This window comes from Chlorocebus sabaeus, chromosome 14 (assembly GCF_047675955.1).
Source record: "Chlorocebus sabaeus isolate Y175 chromosome 14, mChlSab1.0.hap1, whole genome shotgun sequence".
NCBI classification, from domain to species: domain Eukaryota; kingdom Metazoa; phylum Chordata; class Mammalia; order Primates; family Cercopithecidae; genus Chlorocebus; species Chlorocebus sabaeus.
In genome coordinates this window covers 32,838,530-32,855,601 of record NC_132917.1, presented here as the reverse complement: position 1 = coordinate 32,855,601, position 17,072 = coordinate 32,838,530, and the positions used below count along the sequence as shown (strand labels likewise).

Here is a 17,072-nt window from a genome sequence, read left to right as displayed (position 1 = left end):
GTGTTATGTTTATTTGAATGTATGATGATGCTATCGTTCAAATAAACACACTCAGCATTCCCTCCTTTTCCAACAGCCACAGCTCAGACACATTGCAAATGAGTGCCCACAGTAGTGATGGTTAGTGTTGAAAAGCAGTTTCTGTGATACAATCACTTCTGAGACATGCAAAAAATGCCTCCTGTGCTAAATGGTTTCCCATTTGTCATTTCTTGTTTCAGTTTCCAGAGAATCTTCACAATGAAGGCCCATCACATCTCAAACCATCTCAATCCTTGCACCCTTTGAAATCCAATGTGATCATCTCATACAAATTATCAAATGTAAATCAAGCCTCTAGGAGCCTGGGTCCAGTTGACTAGGTCAACACATGTACAAGGACAGCTGAAAGGCAAACTGTGGGTTTGCTCTGGCACCACATCAAAGGAAGACATCTGTAACAGAAGGCTAGAGGTTTCGTCTACAGAACAATCTAGAGATTAAGAGGGAGGGTTTTCCAAGGACCTGGACAAAATAGGAAAGCGGGTCTAAGATGTTGTCTGACAGGAAAGAATGGCAATGCTTGGAGCAGGGCTTCTCAACTTTGTTGCTAACAACATTTTGGGCTCAAATTATTATCTGCCATGGGAGCTCTTTTCTTTTTTTTTTTTTCAGACGGAGTTTCGCTCTATCTCCCAGGCTGGAGTGCAGTGGCACAATCTCGGCTCACTGCAAGCTCCGCCTCCCAGGTTCATGCCATTCTCATGCCTCAGCCTCCAGAGTAGCTGGGACTACAGGTGCCCGCCACCACATCCAGCTAATTTTTTCTATTTTTTAGTAGAGACAGGGTTTCACCATATTAGCCAGAACAGTCTCAATCTCCTGACCTCGTGATCCACCCGCCTCAGCCTCCCAAAGTGCTGGGATTACAGGCGTGAGCCACCGTGCCCAGCCCATGGGAGCTCTCTTGTACATTGTAGGACACAAAGCAGCATCCCTGGCCTCCACCCACTATATGCCAGGAGCACCCCCAAATATGGATAACCAAACATGTTTGCTGGCATTGCCAAATGTGTCTCTTAGGTGGGGGTGCAAAACTGCCCCAGTTGGGAACTATTTGATAGACCAACAGTTTTTTCCGTTTCACCTCTGCATTATGAGTGTGAACCAGATATTTCAGAGTAACAGACTGAGCTGAGTGAGCACCCAGCTAAGAATATGCCTGATGGGTGCAAGTGAAATAAGAGAATTGGAGACCGGGAATAAGAGAAAGAAGCTAGGTATTAGTAGACCATGTGGGAAAGAGGAAGAGACCAGAGTGAGGTGAAGGAAATGCAATGAGGTTTTGGTGACACACAGAAGGGAAGGTTGCAATTTGGTGATACCAGCGAATGAATTCATCTTCACTCTATTTTATTTTCTATTAATTCAACTCTGTGCTCAAAGTACTCTCAAGTGTCAAGTTCATACGTCAAAATCTGGGCAATTCAGGTAGGCAAGTTCAGCATAGAGAACGTATGTTATCAGAAAGAATGATGGCTACACGACAGGTTTAAACTAATTGATATCATTCAATTAATTCAAGTGTAGCTTCTCTTGTCTCAAACTAGACTGTATCCTCAAATATTGTCAAAATGTTTAACATCAATCCCAAGTAGGACTTAACTAGAATAAGGATGGACCTATGCAAATGTATCTCCCCTTCCACCTTCCTGGAAAGACAATGAAAAAACTGTCCTATTACTAGTAAACCAAGAGTATCATCCTTGCATATAAGACCACCACACTATTGGCAGTTGGTAATGTTTTGTTGAGATATTGTGCTGACTATGGAAATGAACTTCTGTTATGGGATTTGGGCTACATCCCAAAGCTGAGGACAAAAGGCAATATCTGTCATTTCACTTCCTGAGATGCTGGCCATGCTGCAGAAACCAAGTCTGTCCCACTGGAGCAAAAAAGGTGAAAATTCTTTGGAGAGTTTGGCACATATCCGTTGGAATTTAGGGGACATGTGAACAAAACACTTTCTCACCATCCCCTGAAAAATTTTGAAGATAAGGCAGACTGGAGTGAGCTGAAATGGTGGGGTGAATTAAGAAGGCAGCCTGCCCTCCCAGCATTTCATATGGCAATTATGCATGCGTTTTCTACAGGCTTAAGCCATCCTGGTAGGACTCTGCCAGACAGGCTGCCTCACCGAATGAGGAAACCTCAGCCTTAACAGGAACAGGACCTGAGGTAGGAGATTTGAAAAAGATGAATACATTTAATGATATGGTTGAGTCTCTTTTGGCATTTATAAATCATTTCCTAATATAGTATCAGGCTCATTTAAGAGCTTGATAAACATCATTAATTCATGATAACATATCTTTATCATAGTGGATTAATAATAGTTTTGACCTTTGCAACTCACAGAGTGATCCACAAGTGAGCAGCACAGCATCCCCTGAGCGTGTGCTAGAAATGCAAAATCTCAGGCTCTACCCAGAATTGATTCTGAATCAGAATCTGCATTTAATAAGATCCATAGAGACTCCTATGGACATTAAAGGGTGATAAGCACTGGTTTAGACTATTGGTTCTCCACCAAAGCTAAGCATAACAACTGCCTACATTATTTGTTTTCAAAATACACATATCCAAAGCACACTGAGAAATTCTGATTTAGGGACCCTAGTGGGCAGGCTGGGCATCTATATACCTTTTGATCAATCCTAGATTCTGTTGTATAATACTACCAGTACTGAGAGTCTCTGATTTAGGGATTGAAGAAGGCAGGCATTTGAAGTCACATTTCTGTGTACTAATTGTATCCTACCCTGTAAACACTTTTACATGGGTGAATTCACTTCTCCTTCCAGGGGCTTCATTAAGCCACTGATAACCTCCAGCAAAACACACAATTAGCTACAACTTCATCTCTGTAATGATACGGTTTGGACTTGTGTTCCCACCCAAATCTTATATAAAATTGTAATCCCCAGTGTTGTAGGAGTGCCCTCGTGGGAGGTGATTGGATCATGGGGGCAAACTTCCCTTTGCTCTTCTTGTGACAATGAGTTCTCACAAGATGTGGTTGTTTAAAAGTGTGTAGCACCTCCCACTTCACTCTTTCCTCCTTCTCCAATGTAAGATGTGCCTGCTTCCCCTTTGCCTTCCACCATGATCGTACGTTTCCTGAGACCTCCCCAGCCATGCTTCGTGTACAGCTTGCGGAACTGTGAGTTCATTAAACCTCTTCTTTATAACCTACCCAGTCTCAGGTAGTTTTTAATAGCAATGCAAGAACTGACTAATACATGTGATCAATGACAAATCCATTAACAATGATTAAAGAGAATAAAAATGGCATACTGAATAGGGACATGCAAAGCAAGACAGGCTGGAAAGACACTGGAGACTTCCACCCTCCACTCTGCTCATGTCTGCCTGGGCTATGTCAGTGTGACTCAATATTGACTTCTCATAGGGGCTTGTTATTTGTGAATGAAAATGAAAGGAACCATTCACAAGCCATCACCAAATTGTTAGGTTTTCTTGTCTAGATTTCATCTTGAGAGTAAGAAGAGCAGTGCCTGATTTAAATCAAGCCCTAAGAACTTAGTGACTGTTGCTGCTGCATCCACAAATACTTCAAACTCAGCCACCACTGCAGCAGATCAAATTTCAAATAACCAGCTGAACAGAGCCCAAACTCCAACATCCCAACCCGATTTCTAGGATAGACTATTAGGTAAATTGGACACTATTAGTCCTTTTAGTGCTTTTAAGAGTTAATTTCCTTAAATGAGATCCTTCAGAAGTCTAAAATTTTCAAGTAACTGCCAGGTAAAAAGAAGAAATACTTCTTCTGGCACAAAATGGTCCAAAATATGATAGACTTTGACAGAAGGGAAATGATAATTACTGTATGAACAGCAGAGTCAGTAGGCTTTTACCAAATAAGGTTATGATTTCTGCAGTGAGTGTATTTCAATAAAAGGATATTTTCAGCCTTTAGACTTTAGCTTCTTTTTGGAAAATGGTATAATACAAAGTAAATTTTGTTCAATACTAATTCATCTATTTACCAAATATACAATTTTGGCATTAAAGTTATTTTTTTTTTCATTTCCACACAGTGTCATGGTTTTCTGGGCACACTATGGGATTCTCAGATGTTTCTAATTACCCTCTGTGTACACCCAATAAAACAGCTGGCTCAAGATGTTATTAATACCACAGGAAGATCCAGAGGACTCATAAATCACCCTTTCTTCAGAAAAGGACAATGCAGTGGCGAAAAGTGACATATTCTAATCTTGCTAAATAAGACTTTAGCTAAGAATGCTCTAGGATACTTCCTAACATGCCAGGAGAAGGGCAGTGTTCTGCTTTCCTCACTATAGTAGACTTTAATTACAAGTTTTCCTTTGACCTCTTCTAGGGAGAATCTGATGAAAATTAGGCTGCATTTCTGCACTAGGAAAACTTACAAAGTCCCCATAATCCAGACCAATTCTTACTGAATCTGATGGGCATCTGAATGAAGTTTGGTCTCAGAGTGAAGAAATCTCTCTGTATTGCACAAAGTTTTTTTTCTCCCCAACAAAATCTTAGGAAAAGCCAACACTCAGTCATGCCAGTCTTTCAGTAAGTACTGCATGAGTCTAAATTCAAGATAATGAGGTTGAACAGTAAACCATTCCTTAGGGCCATACCCTTCAACTAAATAGAAAATCACGTTTTAATAAGTGTATCAATGACAGCACTACATTAAATTGGCAATGGAAGGGCATCTGGCTCTTCTTATTTTCTTTCTTTATGATATAAATTTGGAGAATGAATCTTAAACAAAATGCTCACTAACTTTATCCTTCTCCATTTGGTAATTATTTTATTTTCCTGGACTGCTTAGCATGAAGATGACTATGTGGCTGACCTCAAAAACATTTTCACATCATTTGTATGTTAGTTCCAGGAGGCTTTCCAACAATAGACAAATTCATTATTCTTTCTCCACCTGGAAATATGTATTTACACACACACATATATACACTTCTTAATAGTTAAAAGTTGCTACAAATACTTGACTTTTATACAACAGATGCAAAATTGAGGTCAACTCATATGCCAATAAATGTTGCAGGTATACACTGCATCACATAAATGTGGTTACAAATATCTATTTTAAGTCCAGCTTCCTTAAATTTACTTTAACCTAGGAGACCAGAGGTAACTTATACAACTGACAGCAAAGTGAATAGCACAAAGTAGGATCAAATGTTATAATCACACATCACTGGAGATGTCCCCATCTATTCAAGATGATTACTTTTCCTCCTGACCAAAATGTATTACACTGTTTAAATGCTTTTACCCTGGCCAGAGGGCTTGGCAACATGCAAGAGCTTCCTGTGTAAGCAAGTGAACTCAAGAAGAAGCATGATTCAAGGCAGAGAGGACATGGTGCTACAATGTTGTCTTGGCCATATGATATTGAAGCCTGATATTATTTTTGTGCAAGGTCTAACCTACGCATGGCAAGCTTAAGTGTAAACAAGTACAGAGCCTTCTGTGCACTCCTACCAGAGAACCAAAGTGAAGGGGTAAAGAAATGTCCTTCTATATCCTTCTTGATGCTATTGTGCTGTTAGGATCAGTAAATAAAGCAACCACTGTGTCTGGGGTGCACAGCGAGCACCAAGCTCCAGGAGACATAAGCACACACTCTCTCAACGCCTCTACCCCACAGCACACAAGATGGAGTTTGATAATTCAGAAAAGGACTTATCATATTCAGAAAGAGACAAAGGTCTTCCAGTCAATCCAAGGAGTCCATATGCACCTTCGGTCTGCCCCCAGAATAGCCCTCCAAGGAAGGTTAGGACATTAAATAATTCGTTTTACATGCAGGGAAGTCAAGAATGAGAGAGGTTATGAGAGATGTGAGATTACCAACCCGGGGTACTGGAGCCAGTCAATATACCTGAAGCTAGACAACCAGGTGTCAAATGACACAGTAATGACTAGAGGTATAAGAGGAAAGAAAAAAAAAAAACAGCACAGTCAGAACTGTTTGAAATGGAACTTAAGGTTCTTCTGTAAAAGACTGTCAGTATTTACATGGATGCAAGAGTGGGGAGCAGGAAGTGTGTGCAGCAGGAACAGCTGTACTAATGGTATGGAAATCTAATTGCACTTTGCCCATTAGTAGAAAGTACAGTGAAGTCAGTGTTAAAAACTTAAAGCTACATGCAAATTGCTACCAGGGTGTCCTTTTTCATGCATCTTGTAGTTAGTGGAATATGCTATTTCCTATGCCCCTAAACTCTGGCACAGTCTTCTCAGTTAATTATTTTACTTCTGTGACTTTACTTGCCTGAGAACTAACGATGAAGCTGTATCAGGTAAGGTCTGTGCACACCTCACAACCCAGGCAGCCGAATATACAATTTATTGTCAACATTCAGCAACTCCAAAGCGGAGGCACAGTGCTGGCACTGGAGACACCAAGGTGGAGTAGACAAGTCTTTGTTCCCAATCAGTTTACAGTGTAGTGGAAGAAACAGGCATGTCAACAAATAAGGGAAATGAGGCTTTGTAGCATGATCGTTACTTAGCTGAGTCTTGAAAAAGAAGTGGGTAATTGTTTAAACAGACTGGGTAGGGAAATGTACCCTCCAGGCAGAGAGAGAGCAGTGTGCACAGAGACCCAGGAGCACAAGACACCCTGGAACACTAGGGGACCTTTGGTATCCCTGGAGGCTCAGTCTGGCAGAGGTAGAGGATTGGGGTGGAAGAAGGAGCACGGCCAAAGTGAATGCCATGGACCAGGCAGCAGGGCCCTGGATGCTATGCTAAGCAGTTTAGGCTTTTCCAAAGATCACTCCGTATGCTCAAGCCGACAGCCTAGAAGAGAATACACACTTTGTGACATTGTATTACAGACTCCAAGGAATTTTGAAAGGTTATTTATTCCATGCTGGCCTAGCACAACCCTTTCAAGGAGCCCCATCCACTTCCATGACATAGGCCAGGCATGGCTTAAAAGGAGCAATCTATCACACGTGCCTTTCCCACAGATCTGGCGAACCACAGAACCTGCTTTTAGTTAAGCTTAATTTTTTAAAAACTGTCCTGGCGACAGATATATGTTCTTATACAACCACTCTGCACCCCGCCCCACCGCTCTTCTCTGCCTCAGTCGTCTTCCTCTTCAACCAAATAGGACCTTACTCTCTCCTGATTCTGGCTCTTAAGGTCAACCTATTGCCCCTCTTCTTCCAAGTAACCCATGGAATCATCTTTCCATGCACCCCTTCCTCTACCCAGGGTCCTCCTGCCCTCTGCCCACTGCCACCACGCACACTCCACACCTCCACTCACAAGCAAGAACCAATTTGATTTCCCTTAATTAAAAGCAAGTTCCATACCAAACTCATGTGATCTGCCCTCCATAAAAGAATGCTGAAGAGACCGGGCGCGGTGGCTCACGCCTGTAATCCCAGCACTTTGGAAGGCCAAGGCAGGCAGATCACGAGGTCAGGAGATCGACACCATCCTGGCTAACATGGTGAAACCTCATCTCTACTAAAAATACAAAAAAAAATCAGCTGGGCATGGTGGCGGGCACCTGTAGTCCCAGTTACTCGGGAGGCTGAGGCAGGAGAATGGCGTGAACCTGGGAAGCAGAGCTTGCAATGAGCCGAGATCGCGCCACTGCACTCCAGCCTGGGCGACAGAGTGAGATTCCATCTCAGAAAAAAAAAAAAAGAAAAAAGAAAAAAAAGAATGCTGAAGAAAGGCGACACCACTTTCTTGATAACTTTTTTAAAATCTAAGACCTTTACTTTTTATTATAAATCACCAAGACTCCTGCAAGAATTCCAGGACTGTATCCTTTTTTTCACCCAGAGAACAAGACTTGGTTGCTTCTATCCTCTGTGTATAAGGCGCTTTATCTGCAGATATTAATTCGATTCCCTGATACAATGCAGGTCGATGAAACCAAACTCAAGATAGGAGATAGGAAACTCTGGAAGAATGCTCCAAATGTCAGCCTTTTGTGGGGGGTGCTCCACGGTTTAGACAAAATAAAAAGCACGGTCTCCCAGCACTTTGGGAGGCTGAGGCGGGCGGATCACGAGGTCAGGAGATTGAGACCATCCTGGCTAATACGGCGAAACCCTGTCTCTACTAAAAATACAAAAAAATTAGCCGGGCGTGGTGGCAGATGCCTGCAGTCCCAGCTACTCGGGAGGCTGAGGCAGGAGAATGGCATGAACCTGAGAGGTGGAGCTTGCAGTGAGCTGAGATTGTGCCACTGCACTCCAGCCTGGGTGACAGAGCGAAACTCCATCTCAAAAAAAAAAAGCACGGTCAGAGTCTGATGACAACGTAAGTGATGTGTCCTCACAACACTCATCACCACTTCATCAGGCCCCTGCTCCAGTGTTATCTCATCAGAGAGCCCTTCCTTCCCTGAATTCTGTAAAATAGCAACCACGCCTTCCACCAATACTGGCCATTCTCCAATCCCCTTCTCAGCTTTGTTTTCTCTCAGAGTATCACTTCCTGACATTAGTTCATACATAATGTTTCTTACAGTATACTTTTGGTAGTATCTGTTTGACAGTAGTGTACAAATATACTATATTTTTAAAATGTATTTTTATAATTGTGGTAAAATACATGTAATACGTACCATCTTCACTATTCTTAAGTGCTGTGGTTCAGTAATGCTCAGTAATGTTCAGTAAGTACATTCACATTATTCTGTATCAAATCTCCAGAACTTTTTCATTTTGCAAAACTGAAACTCTATACCCACTAAACAACTCCCCATTCCATCCCTATGACCCCTGGCAACCACCATTCTACTTTCTCTTTGAACTTGACTACTCTAGGCATCTCATATAAATGGACTCATACTGTATTTGTTTTTTTGTGACTGGTTTATTTGACTTAGCATAACATCTTTGAGGTTCATCCACATTGCAGCCACACTATGTTTTTGTAATGCCAAAGGAGGGCAAGGACTTTTATTTAGTTCACTGCTATTGCCTGAACCCATACCTGGCACATAGTATGTGCTCAATAAATGCATGTTAAATGAGTAACTGTTCCTAATACTAGCCTTTTAAAGGTGGTCTATAGCTCAAATAAAATGAAAAGGAAAAGACCGGGAATGGTGGCTCACGCCTGTAATCCTGACTTTGAGAGGCTGAGGCGGGTGGATCACTTGAGGTCAGGAGTTCAAGACCAGCCTGTCCAACATAGTGAAACCCCATCTCTGCTAAAAATACAAAAAATTAGCCGTGCATGGTGGCAGGTGCCTGTAATCCCAGCCACTCGAGAGGCTGAGGCAGGAGAATCACTTGAACCCGGAGGGCGGAGGTTGCAATGAGCCAAGATGACGCCACTACACTCCAGCCTGGGCAACAAGAGTAAAACTCTGTCTCAAACAAACAAACAAACAAACAAAACAAATTAACAAATTAATTAATTAATAAAATAAATAAATAAAAGGAAAATGCTCTACATTATGACTTTTATTCAGTATTAGAAAATAAAATGCTTTGATATGGCTAAATGTATGTGGAAGTGGTTTCTCTGACAAGTTCTTAGGCATTCTAAATTGCCTGAAGGAAAAGCAACCACTTTCTTTTAGTATTGTATAGAAACATCTTTTAAAACCTGAGCTATACCTGCACAATATGTTAAGGGGAAAATACATTCTCCAGTGAAAGGGTGACACAATGGCATTTTGATTGGTTTCTGTGTGAGACAAACATCAAGGAATTCAAACAATGATGAATGGCAAAGGATGAGAAACTCAGTGACTGAACTAAGTTTCCAGAAAAAACTATATACTTGCCCCTCTTGAGCAGTTACGTCAGTTTATTTAATGCCTCAATGAGAGAAAATTTTCTTCCCTCCTTGTGAGCAGAACCTACATAGTCAGCTTAGCAGCACGAACTGCTTCTGTTCTTCATCCCAGCACCACCGTATTAGGCTGGTTTTGCGAAATCTCCAGGAAGATTTTCAGTGCAGGGCATTAGACAAGCCCCAGAACAGCTACAGGAGGCCAGAGGTTGTCATTTACTCAGAAACTTATTTAGCCTCTTAAAACATGAGTTTCCTAGCTAAAAAACTGAAAGCACTTCTCTCTTCTTCAAAATGACAAGTATCAACTTCTTTCAGAGAACTTTAGTAAATTCTCAAAGAGTAAAAATCCAAATGCCCAAGCTTGAAATTCAAGGTGTTCCACAGCCTTGCACCAATCTGCCTTCCCAACTTGTCATCTACCATTATTATTTTTCATGTGTCCCACATTTAAGTGAAACTGTTCCCAATTCCCAGAAACCACCTCTGCCTTCTCATCTCCGTGCCCAATTCTAGGGGGGTAAATTCTTCCTTCCCATGTCAACTTTGCTTCTCTCTTCCCTCTACTCCCCCATCCATCTTTATTTTGGAACTTACCCATGTTTCAAGTTCCACATCTCCCTTCATTCCACAATCAGGCCATCTGCATTTATCTATTAGCCCTTCACCAGGAGACAACATGCTTGCGAGACAGGGACAGCAAGGTGAACTAAACATAAAAACTGCATGCCATCTCTTTTCTCTCTAAGCATCCTCCCTCAGCTAGAAGTGATATTTCCCTTCTCTGGGCACCTGCTAGCAGCTCTCTACCTTAATTTAGTGTTATTTACATATATCCTTCATCTCCTCCTCAAAGTATAAGCTCTTAGAAGGCAGCTTTATGATTTATCTTAGAAAATCTACTACCATGTTTTGTACATAGTCACTTAATATATGGTCATAGGAGGCAACATGGGAGAGCCAGAGGTATTGTGACTTAGAATAAGAAAACCTGGCTGAAATAACCTTTAATCAAGCCAGTAAAGCCTCAGGGCTCATATTTGCAAATTATGGATACTACCATGTGCCTCAGAGATAGTAAGCATCAAATGAAATCATGTATGAGAACATACTTTTTAAATGGTCAAATGTTTTCTATAATTATTCAATGAGCACTAATAGAACATAAGTCTTTTGTAACTCAGAGACAGCAGAATCACATAAACCAAATGTGTTTTTTGACCATCATGACTGCTTTTCAATGTCTCCACAAATAAGTTATACCAAGTGACAGTATTATTGCGTTTGAAATATTCTAGTTGTGACAACATGAAGTTATATGTTCTTCTTGTCAGAGGAACTTAAGGCTGTATAAACAATTTAAAAATCCCAGAAGGTCATCTGCATTTTAGCCCTATAAAATGTTAAGAATCCATTAAAACAACAACGGTGAACCTGCTGGCCCACCCAACGAGGGATATGTTTCCATTTTTCAAAAAGGCAGGGGTGGGGCAAAAAAGGAGGCAGAGCTCAAAAACAAAACAAAACAAAACAAAACAAAACAAAACAACCTCATTATCATTAGAAACCTGCTTCATAGGAAATACCATTTAAAGTAGCTATTCTGTTCAACCATACCAAAATCACTATCCATAAAAATGGGCTTTTCTAGAATCTCAGAGTGCTTCCTTTGGATACCATATTCATTTGGGCCTCACTTTTAGAGTCACATGAAGCGAAAGTCATACTTATTATTTCTCCCACTGAATACTCAAGAACAGAGACTGCGTGCTCAACAGTCATGCGAAAATACCTGCTGCCTTTCACACCTGGAAAGCCCAGACTCAGCCTCATCACAGACCAGAAGAGCAACACAGGAGCGGCATGAAGGAAGGAAGGAAGGAATTATCCCACAAGCCTGTAAAAGAACAACCTCCACATATCTATTAGGACCTGCACTGTACGGAGGAGGTCAGCTGGACCCAAAGAGCACATAGAGCCACTGTTACCCCAGGATTCAGCCCCCGTATGCTGGACTCTCAGTTGCTTTCTCTCTCTCTGTTATCCCAGCCAGGCTTCCCACAAGACACAACTGCATGACGTCCTTCACCTTGTCCCTCCTATACATCATGGTCAGACTCCAGGCAGGTAAGAAAACAGATGGCAAAAGGATATCTAGATTCTAGGCATAGCTAACTGGCTTGCCAAGAAACTAAAGCAAGCTCACTTAATTAACACTCTGAACCTAAGTTTCTGTATTGAAAAAATGGTGATGACCATGTCTGTTCCACATCAAAAAAAAAAAAAAAAAAAAAAACTGTAAATCACCATGCAAATGTTGGAAATTATTTCTGTTGTGCTGATTATCAAAACTGATTATGAAGTCCACATAATTTTCCCTGGATTATGTTGACTCCTTAGAGTATGGCACTCAAGCCAAATTCAGCCCAACAAATGTTTTTGTAACACGGCCACACCTATTCTTTTTCAGATTGTCTCTGGCTGCTTTCACACTACAATGGCAGAGTTGAGTAGCTTTAACTGAAACTGTATGGCCCACAAAGTCTAAAACATATTTTATACTATCTGGGCCTTTACAAAAAGTTTGCCAGCCCTCACCTTTAAGTACTGACAAATATTAAAGATCAAAGGGAGTAGCTGACAAGTGACAGTAAATTTTGAATTTTCCCCAAACTTTAAACTATTTTCCAAATACGTCTTTTTTGTCAAAAGATATGGTACACTATAAACAAATATAAAGAGAGAAGAAAAAAATCAGAAAACCACCTTCTGTAAATAATAAAATTATACTAAATCAGTAAAGTCCCAAAAAGATACATGCATAAAAAATTTTTAATTTTTCTGTATTTTCAACAGATCACAGTCTATAAGTTCTACAAAATTACCATTCTTAAAGAAAGAAATATCATAAAAATTATCCCTCAAACTATCCAATATTTGAAATAAAATGTAAACAGGAGAGGGAAATAGCTCAGAATATAAATGACGTGTTTCCCACAATTTCCAGTGTGAAACTATTTATTACTATGGGCCCTTCTCACCCCATCCTCTACTTTTTAAAAAATTAAACTGCTCTGCCAACCCTCTATGGAGAGTGGAGTTCTGCTTTTGAAATGCTTTTGTAAATAATTTTGCTTCATTTTGCATTTTGAATAGGCTATGTATATTCTGTTCCTAAACATCTGGTTCAGTGCCAGGAAGGAAAGTGTGCAGCGTGTTTCGACAAGTAGACTTCCTCTGTTTCTCAAAGCCTTCAAAATATTTAGTTTCAAAATGAATACACTGGAAGCCAAAAAATTACCACCCATTTGATTATTTTGTCATTGCTACTGTAAAGATTTACAATAAACACAAGTAGGGAAAGGAGCAGTGAGTAAGGAAGGCAACCAAGAAAGATAAAGTGGGGAAACGCCATAAGACTCATGATAGTCTACTGGAATTGCCTTTTCCTTTCCCCTCCTTGTCTGTAGCCCTCCAAGAAAAGCCAGAAAATAGTATTACTTATTGCTGATAAAAAGTCATACGATCTTAGAGATGGACTAAATTTTAGAGGTCATTAAATACAATCCCATTTGTTTTATGAATGAGAAAAACTGAGGCCCAGAAATATTAACTGGCATGCCCTATGGATTAGCTAGTTAGTGGCAGGACCGGGACCAGAATCCAGTTTCCTGATCATCAGTTCACTTCCCATTAGACTTGGCTCCCTGTCCTGCAAAGCACAATGTACCATTTGGCACCTAACAGCTAAATTCTTTTAAAAACTATGCCCAGGGTACCCCTATCACAGCCAGGAAACTCACAATGCCCTTTTAAAATCGTATCTATGGGCACATATTTTTTCCAAGTACAGACGATCAAAAATATACTTTGACCTCCTAAGGATTGGGAGTCACAATAAAGCAAAGGAATAATCAAAGAGCTAATAAGAACTTCAAGCTCTCCCTTTATTTTGTCTTGATGTAAATCAGTTTGAAATAGACACCCCTTCTCCTACCACCCCCCCCCAGACACACACTTCCAAGACTAAACAGCAATATTCCATAAAAAGACCAGATCTAGCCAGTGTTATTATCTGTCTGACATTTGGGTTATTCTTGTGAGTAACTCAGAAAGTAACGTGGGTGTCTGCGATTATTTGAGTACACATGCAAACCATAATTGGTCAAAAAATAATAAAAGACATTTTTCTGTGACAAAAATACTGTATTGCATGACAACATGGCAACATGACAGCATTCCGTGGACCGCAATACTTTCTCCATTTGCAAAAAAGTAAAAAACAAAAATTCAAAACAAACCAACAAGCCTTTCTTGCAGACAGCAACTACTAGTTCATATTTAAATTAACTTAAAGGAGTACTGAGAGTAATCTACCAGTCTGTCTTCCAAAAATCCACGTTATATATCAATTTATATTCAGTCTTGTGAGACGGAGCAGGAACGTGGCAAAAGATGCAACTCTGTGTCCCTTTCTACAACCAAGTACGGGTTTTTGACAATTCTTGGAGTTTTGTTTTAGAACTTGGCTATTTTTGAAGTAAAAACTTCAAATTTCATCACCGCCTTCCAAAATTTATTACATGAGTCAAATCTAATACAAATTCCACTTATCACTAGGCTGATAAAATTTGAAGCTTATCAGCACAAGTCATGCCTTAGGGTCTAAATCTAAAACCTACTCTCTTTTCTTGTACTGTATATATTCCCACTACCACACGGCTGCGTAAATGCTAAGCAATAAGGGAAAATATTCTAGTTGCCATTTCCCTAAGAAACCAAAAATCAGGTTAAAAATTATTCCGAAAGTAATTTAAAAGATCCCATGAAAGAAACATATTCGTACTCATAGACAGATATCCATTGAAGCAGAGAGCAGTGTGAATGAAGGGGGTGTCTAAATGCTACAATCTCATAAAACTCAACTCAGTAAGGACAGTTAGGGACCGTGGAGGAACTCACCCACTCGGAAGTTCGTGGCCGTCAGGGTGTCGGCAGCATGACCATTCTCACTAATGAGAGTGGTGGTGTTCCCCTTCTCACAGCTGTTCTGACAGCTGCCCTTGGTGCAGGTCACTTTACAGATGCTCGGAGTAAAGACCACCTTGATGCGGCCAGTGTGGTTACTCACTAGGAGCGGAGGCAGGGAGAAAAAAAACAACAAACACATCAGCTTAGTATCCATGAACTTGCCCTGGAAGGTTTAAAAAAACAGAAGAAAAGAAAAGAAAGGAGCAAGAGGGGGAAAGAGAGAGCCCACAACCCAACAGGTTTAAGGAAAGAGGGAAGCCTTCAGTGCTCGCTGCTCTGTATTCAGTGGTGTCTCTGAAACAGGAGTAGGAAGCTTAGCAAACAGAACTCTGGGATGCACTCCAAAACCACATTTGAAGTCGAGTCACTGGAGTGGGATTACTAACCACAATGCTGCACTTTATTCACAGGCAGACAAAGAGCAATACCGAGGGCACGACAGATTAAAGAGCCAACCCTGACAGGCAGATGTAATGCAAAGGGGTTGGCCGTGCACCTAGCGGTGAATAAACTCTTGTGTCCTCAACTTGCATACTTTCCCTGTTTCTCCACTTATTAAGTCACTATTTGCAGCCCGACCCCTGGAAATGTTTTAGGCATGCGGCATGTCTGAAAACATCTGTCTCAAATCTCCTGGCACTCTCGGCTGAAGTGATCAAATGCTGTGACGCAGCTGCGGGAGCCCATTTCTTTTTCACAACTCCAGGGCACTATTTCTCCATAAGAATTTAGGCAACATATATTTTGTTTTCCTGTGAACAGGGCCCATCTTTAAAGGGGTAAGCCAGGTCACAGGGATAAAGGGTTGCCTCCCCTAAAAATAACACCCTTGGGCTCTCACTGTCTCTATTCATAGACCACCTGGACCAGCCACTGGGGATGGAGCTTCCTTTCATTCACGTGGCCTTCTCTTAAAAACCAAATGCTATCACCTGACCACACAGCCGAGGCTATGTGGTATCACAAAATAAGCCCTAGACTAAAAGTACATCCTGGTTTACAATCCCAGCCCAACCACGGTGTGACTCTGGACAAGCCATTTCACCTTTTTTCCAAAACATAACAGAATTGAAACTGATATTTTCTATACACTTCCAACTTTCAACCCGAGTCTCTATCAGCGGTCAGCAAGCTACAGTTCAGGGACCCAATCCAGCTCGCTGCCTGCTTTTGTAAATAAAGTTTTACTGGAACACAGCCACCCTCATTCATTTCTGTACTGTCTATGGCTGCTTTTGTGCTATGATGGTAGAACTGCACAGAGACAGTACGGCTTCATCCAGACCTGCCCTTCACTGCAGGATCTCAACCTGAAGTCTCTGATACATTGCAGGACACACACAGTTTTGATTGCTACATCTGCGATAGGCCACCAGCCAGGTCCTTCCTCTTTCTAGGAGACTAGGCAGAAAGCAAAAATGGTAGCAGTAGCTGAAGAGAGCCAGTCATCTGTGAGGCTGACAAGAAGCAGTACCCTTCTGACGCCACTCCATGACTAGTGTGGCCAAAGGGGAGAGAGGCTCTGGGCCAGCCTTTTTTATACCATCTTTGCCCACCAGAAAAGCTTGTCTCTCTTTATACTGCTTTGGTTTGGCTAATATTATATTTTCAGAAAATCATCCCAAGATGCCTCTCTAAGACCCTCAACAAACTAAAATTGTGGTCATAAACTGAGCTTGGAAACAAAGAACTTTAACCAAAGAAGCCATTCCAATGTCAAGGTTGGAATGGGGCCCCAGAGGTTTTCAAACACAACCATCTCTCATCCACTGTTTGCATTCCACGTATCAAGTGGTCATGTAACCTTTATTTGAAAATCTCTAGTGACGGGCAGCTCATTACCCACAAAAGCACATGATAGCTATGGCAGTTCCCAGCAAGTACTATTTTTTACTGAGCTGAAATCTGGCCTCACAGTAACTTGCACACATTAATCCTAATTTGGTTCCCCATGGCCTCTTCCACATGACAGCCCTTCAAATAAGTTATCTTTGAGATAAATGCCACTTAACCAAAGAGCTAAAATTAGAAGGACTTGAACGCATCAGCTGGGTTGGCCATCTCACTTAGAAGAAGAAAAATGATTCCTCTGGAGGAGAAAGCCCTCCATTCTTTTCAAATGGTTTTCCAAGACATTTTCTCCTTCACCAGTCGTTCTAACCCTGGAGGATCAAGACATGTTGTCTGAG

At 41.2% G+C, this 17,072-nt stretch overlaps 1 protein-coding gene across 14 annotated transcripts in view; it reads right to left on the bottom strand.

The window, feature by feature from the left end:
• LTBP1 (latent transforming growth factor beta binding protein 1) overlaps positions 1 to 17,072 on the bottom strand; it is a 444,991-nt gene that overhangs the window by 243,143 nt on the left and 184,776 nt on the right. For 6 of the 14 annotated variants that reach the window (XM_038006776.2, XM_038006775.2, XM_038006780.2 and 3 more), the window contains exon 5: positions 14,815 to 14,982. The exons of 1 other annotated variant lie outside the window; for it this stretch is intronic. In XM_038006776.2, the coding sequence (XP_037862704.1) occupies positions 14,815 to 14,982 (168 nt within the window). Of the gene's footprint in view, positions 1 to 14,814; positions 15,237 to 17,072 lie in introns of those variants that run through there. 7 more of the 14 variants (XM_007970987.3, XM_073022916.1, XM_007970989.3 and 4 more) reach the window with 3 other exon arrangements.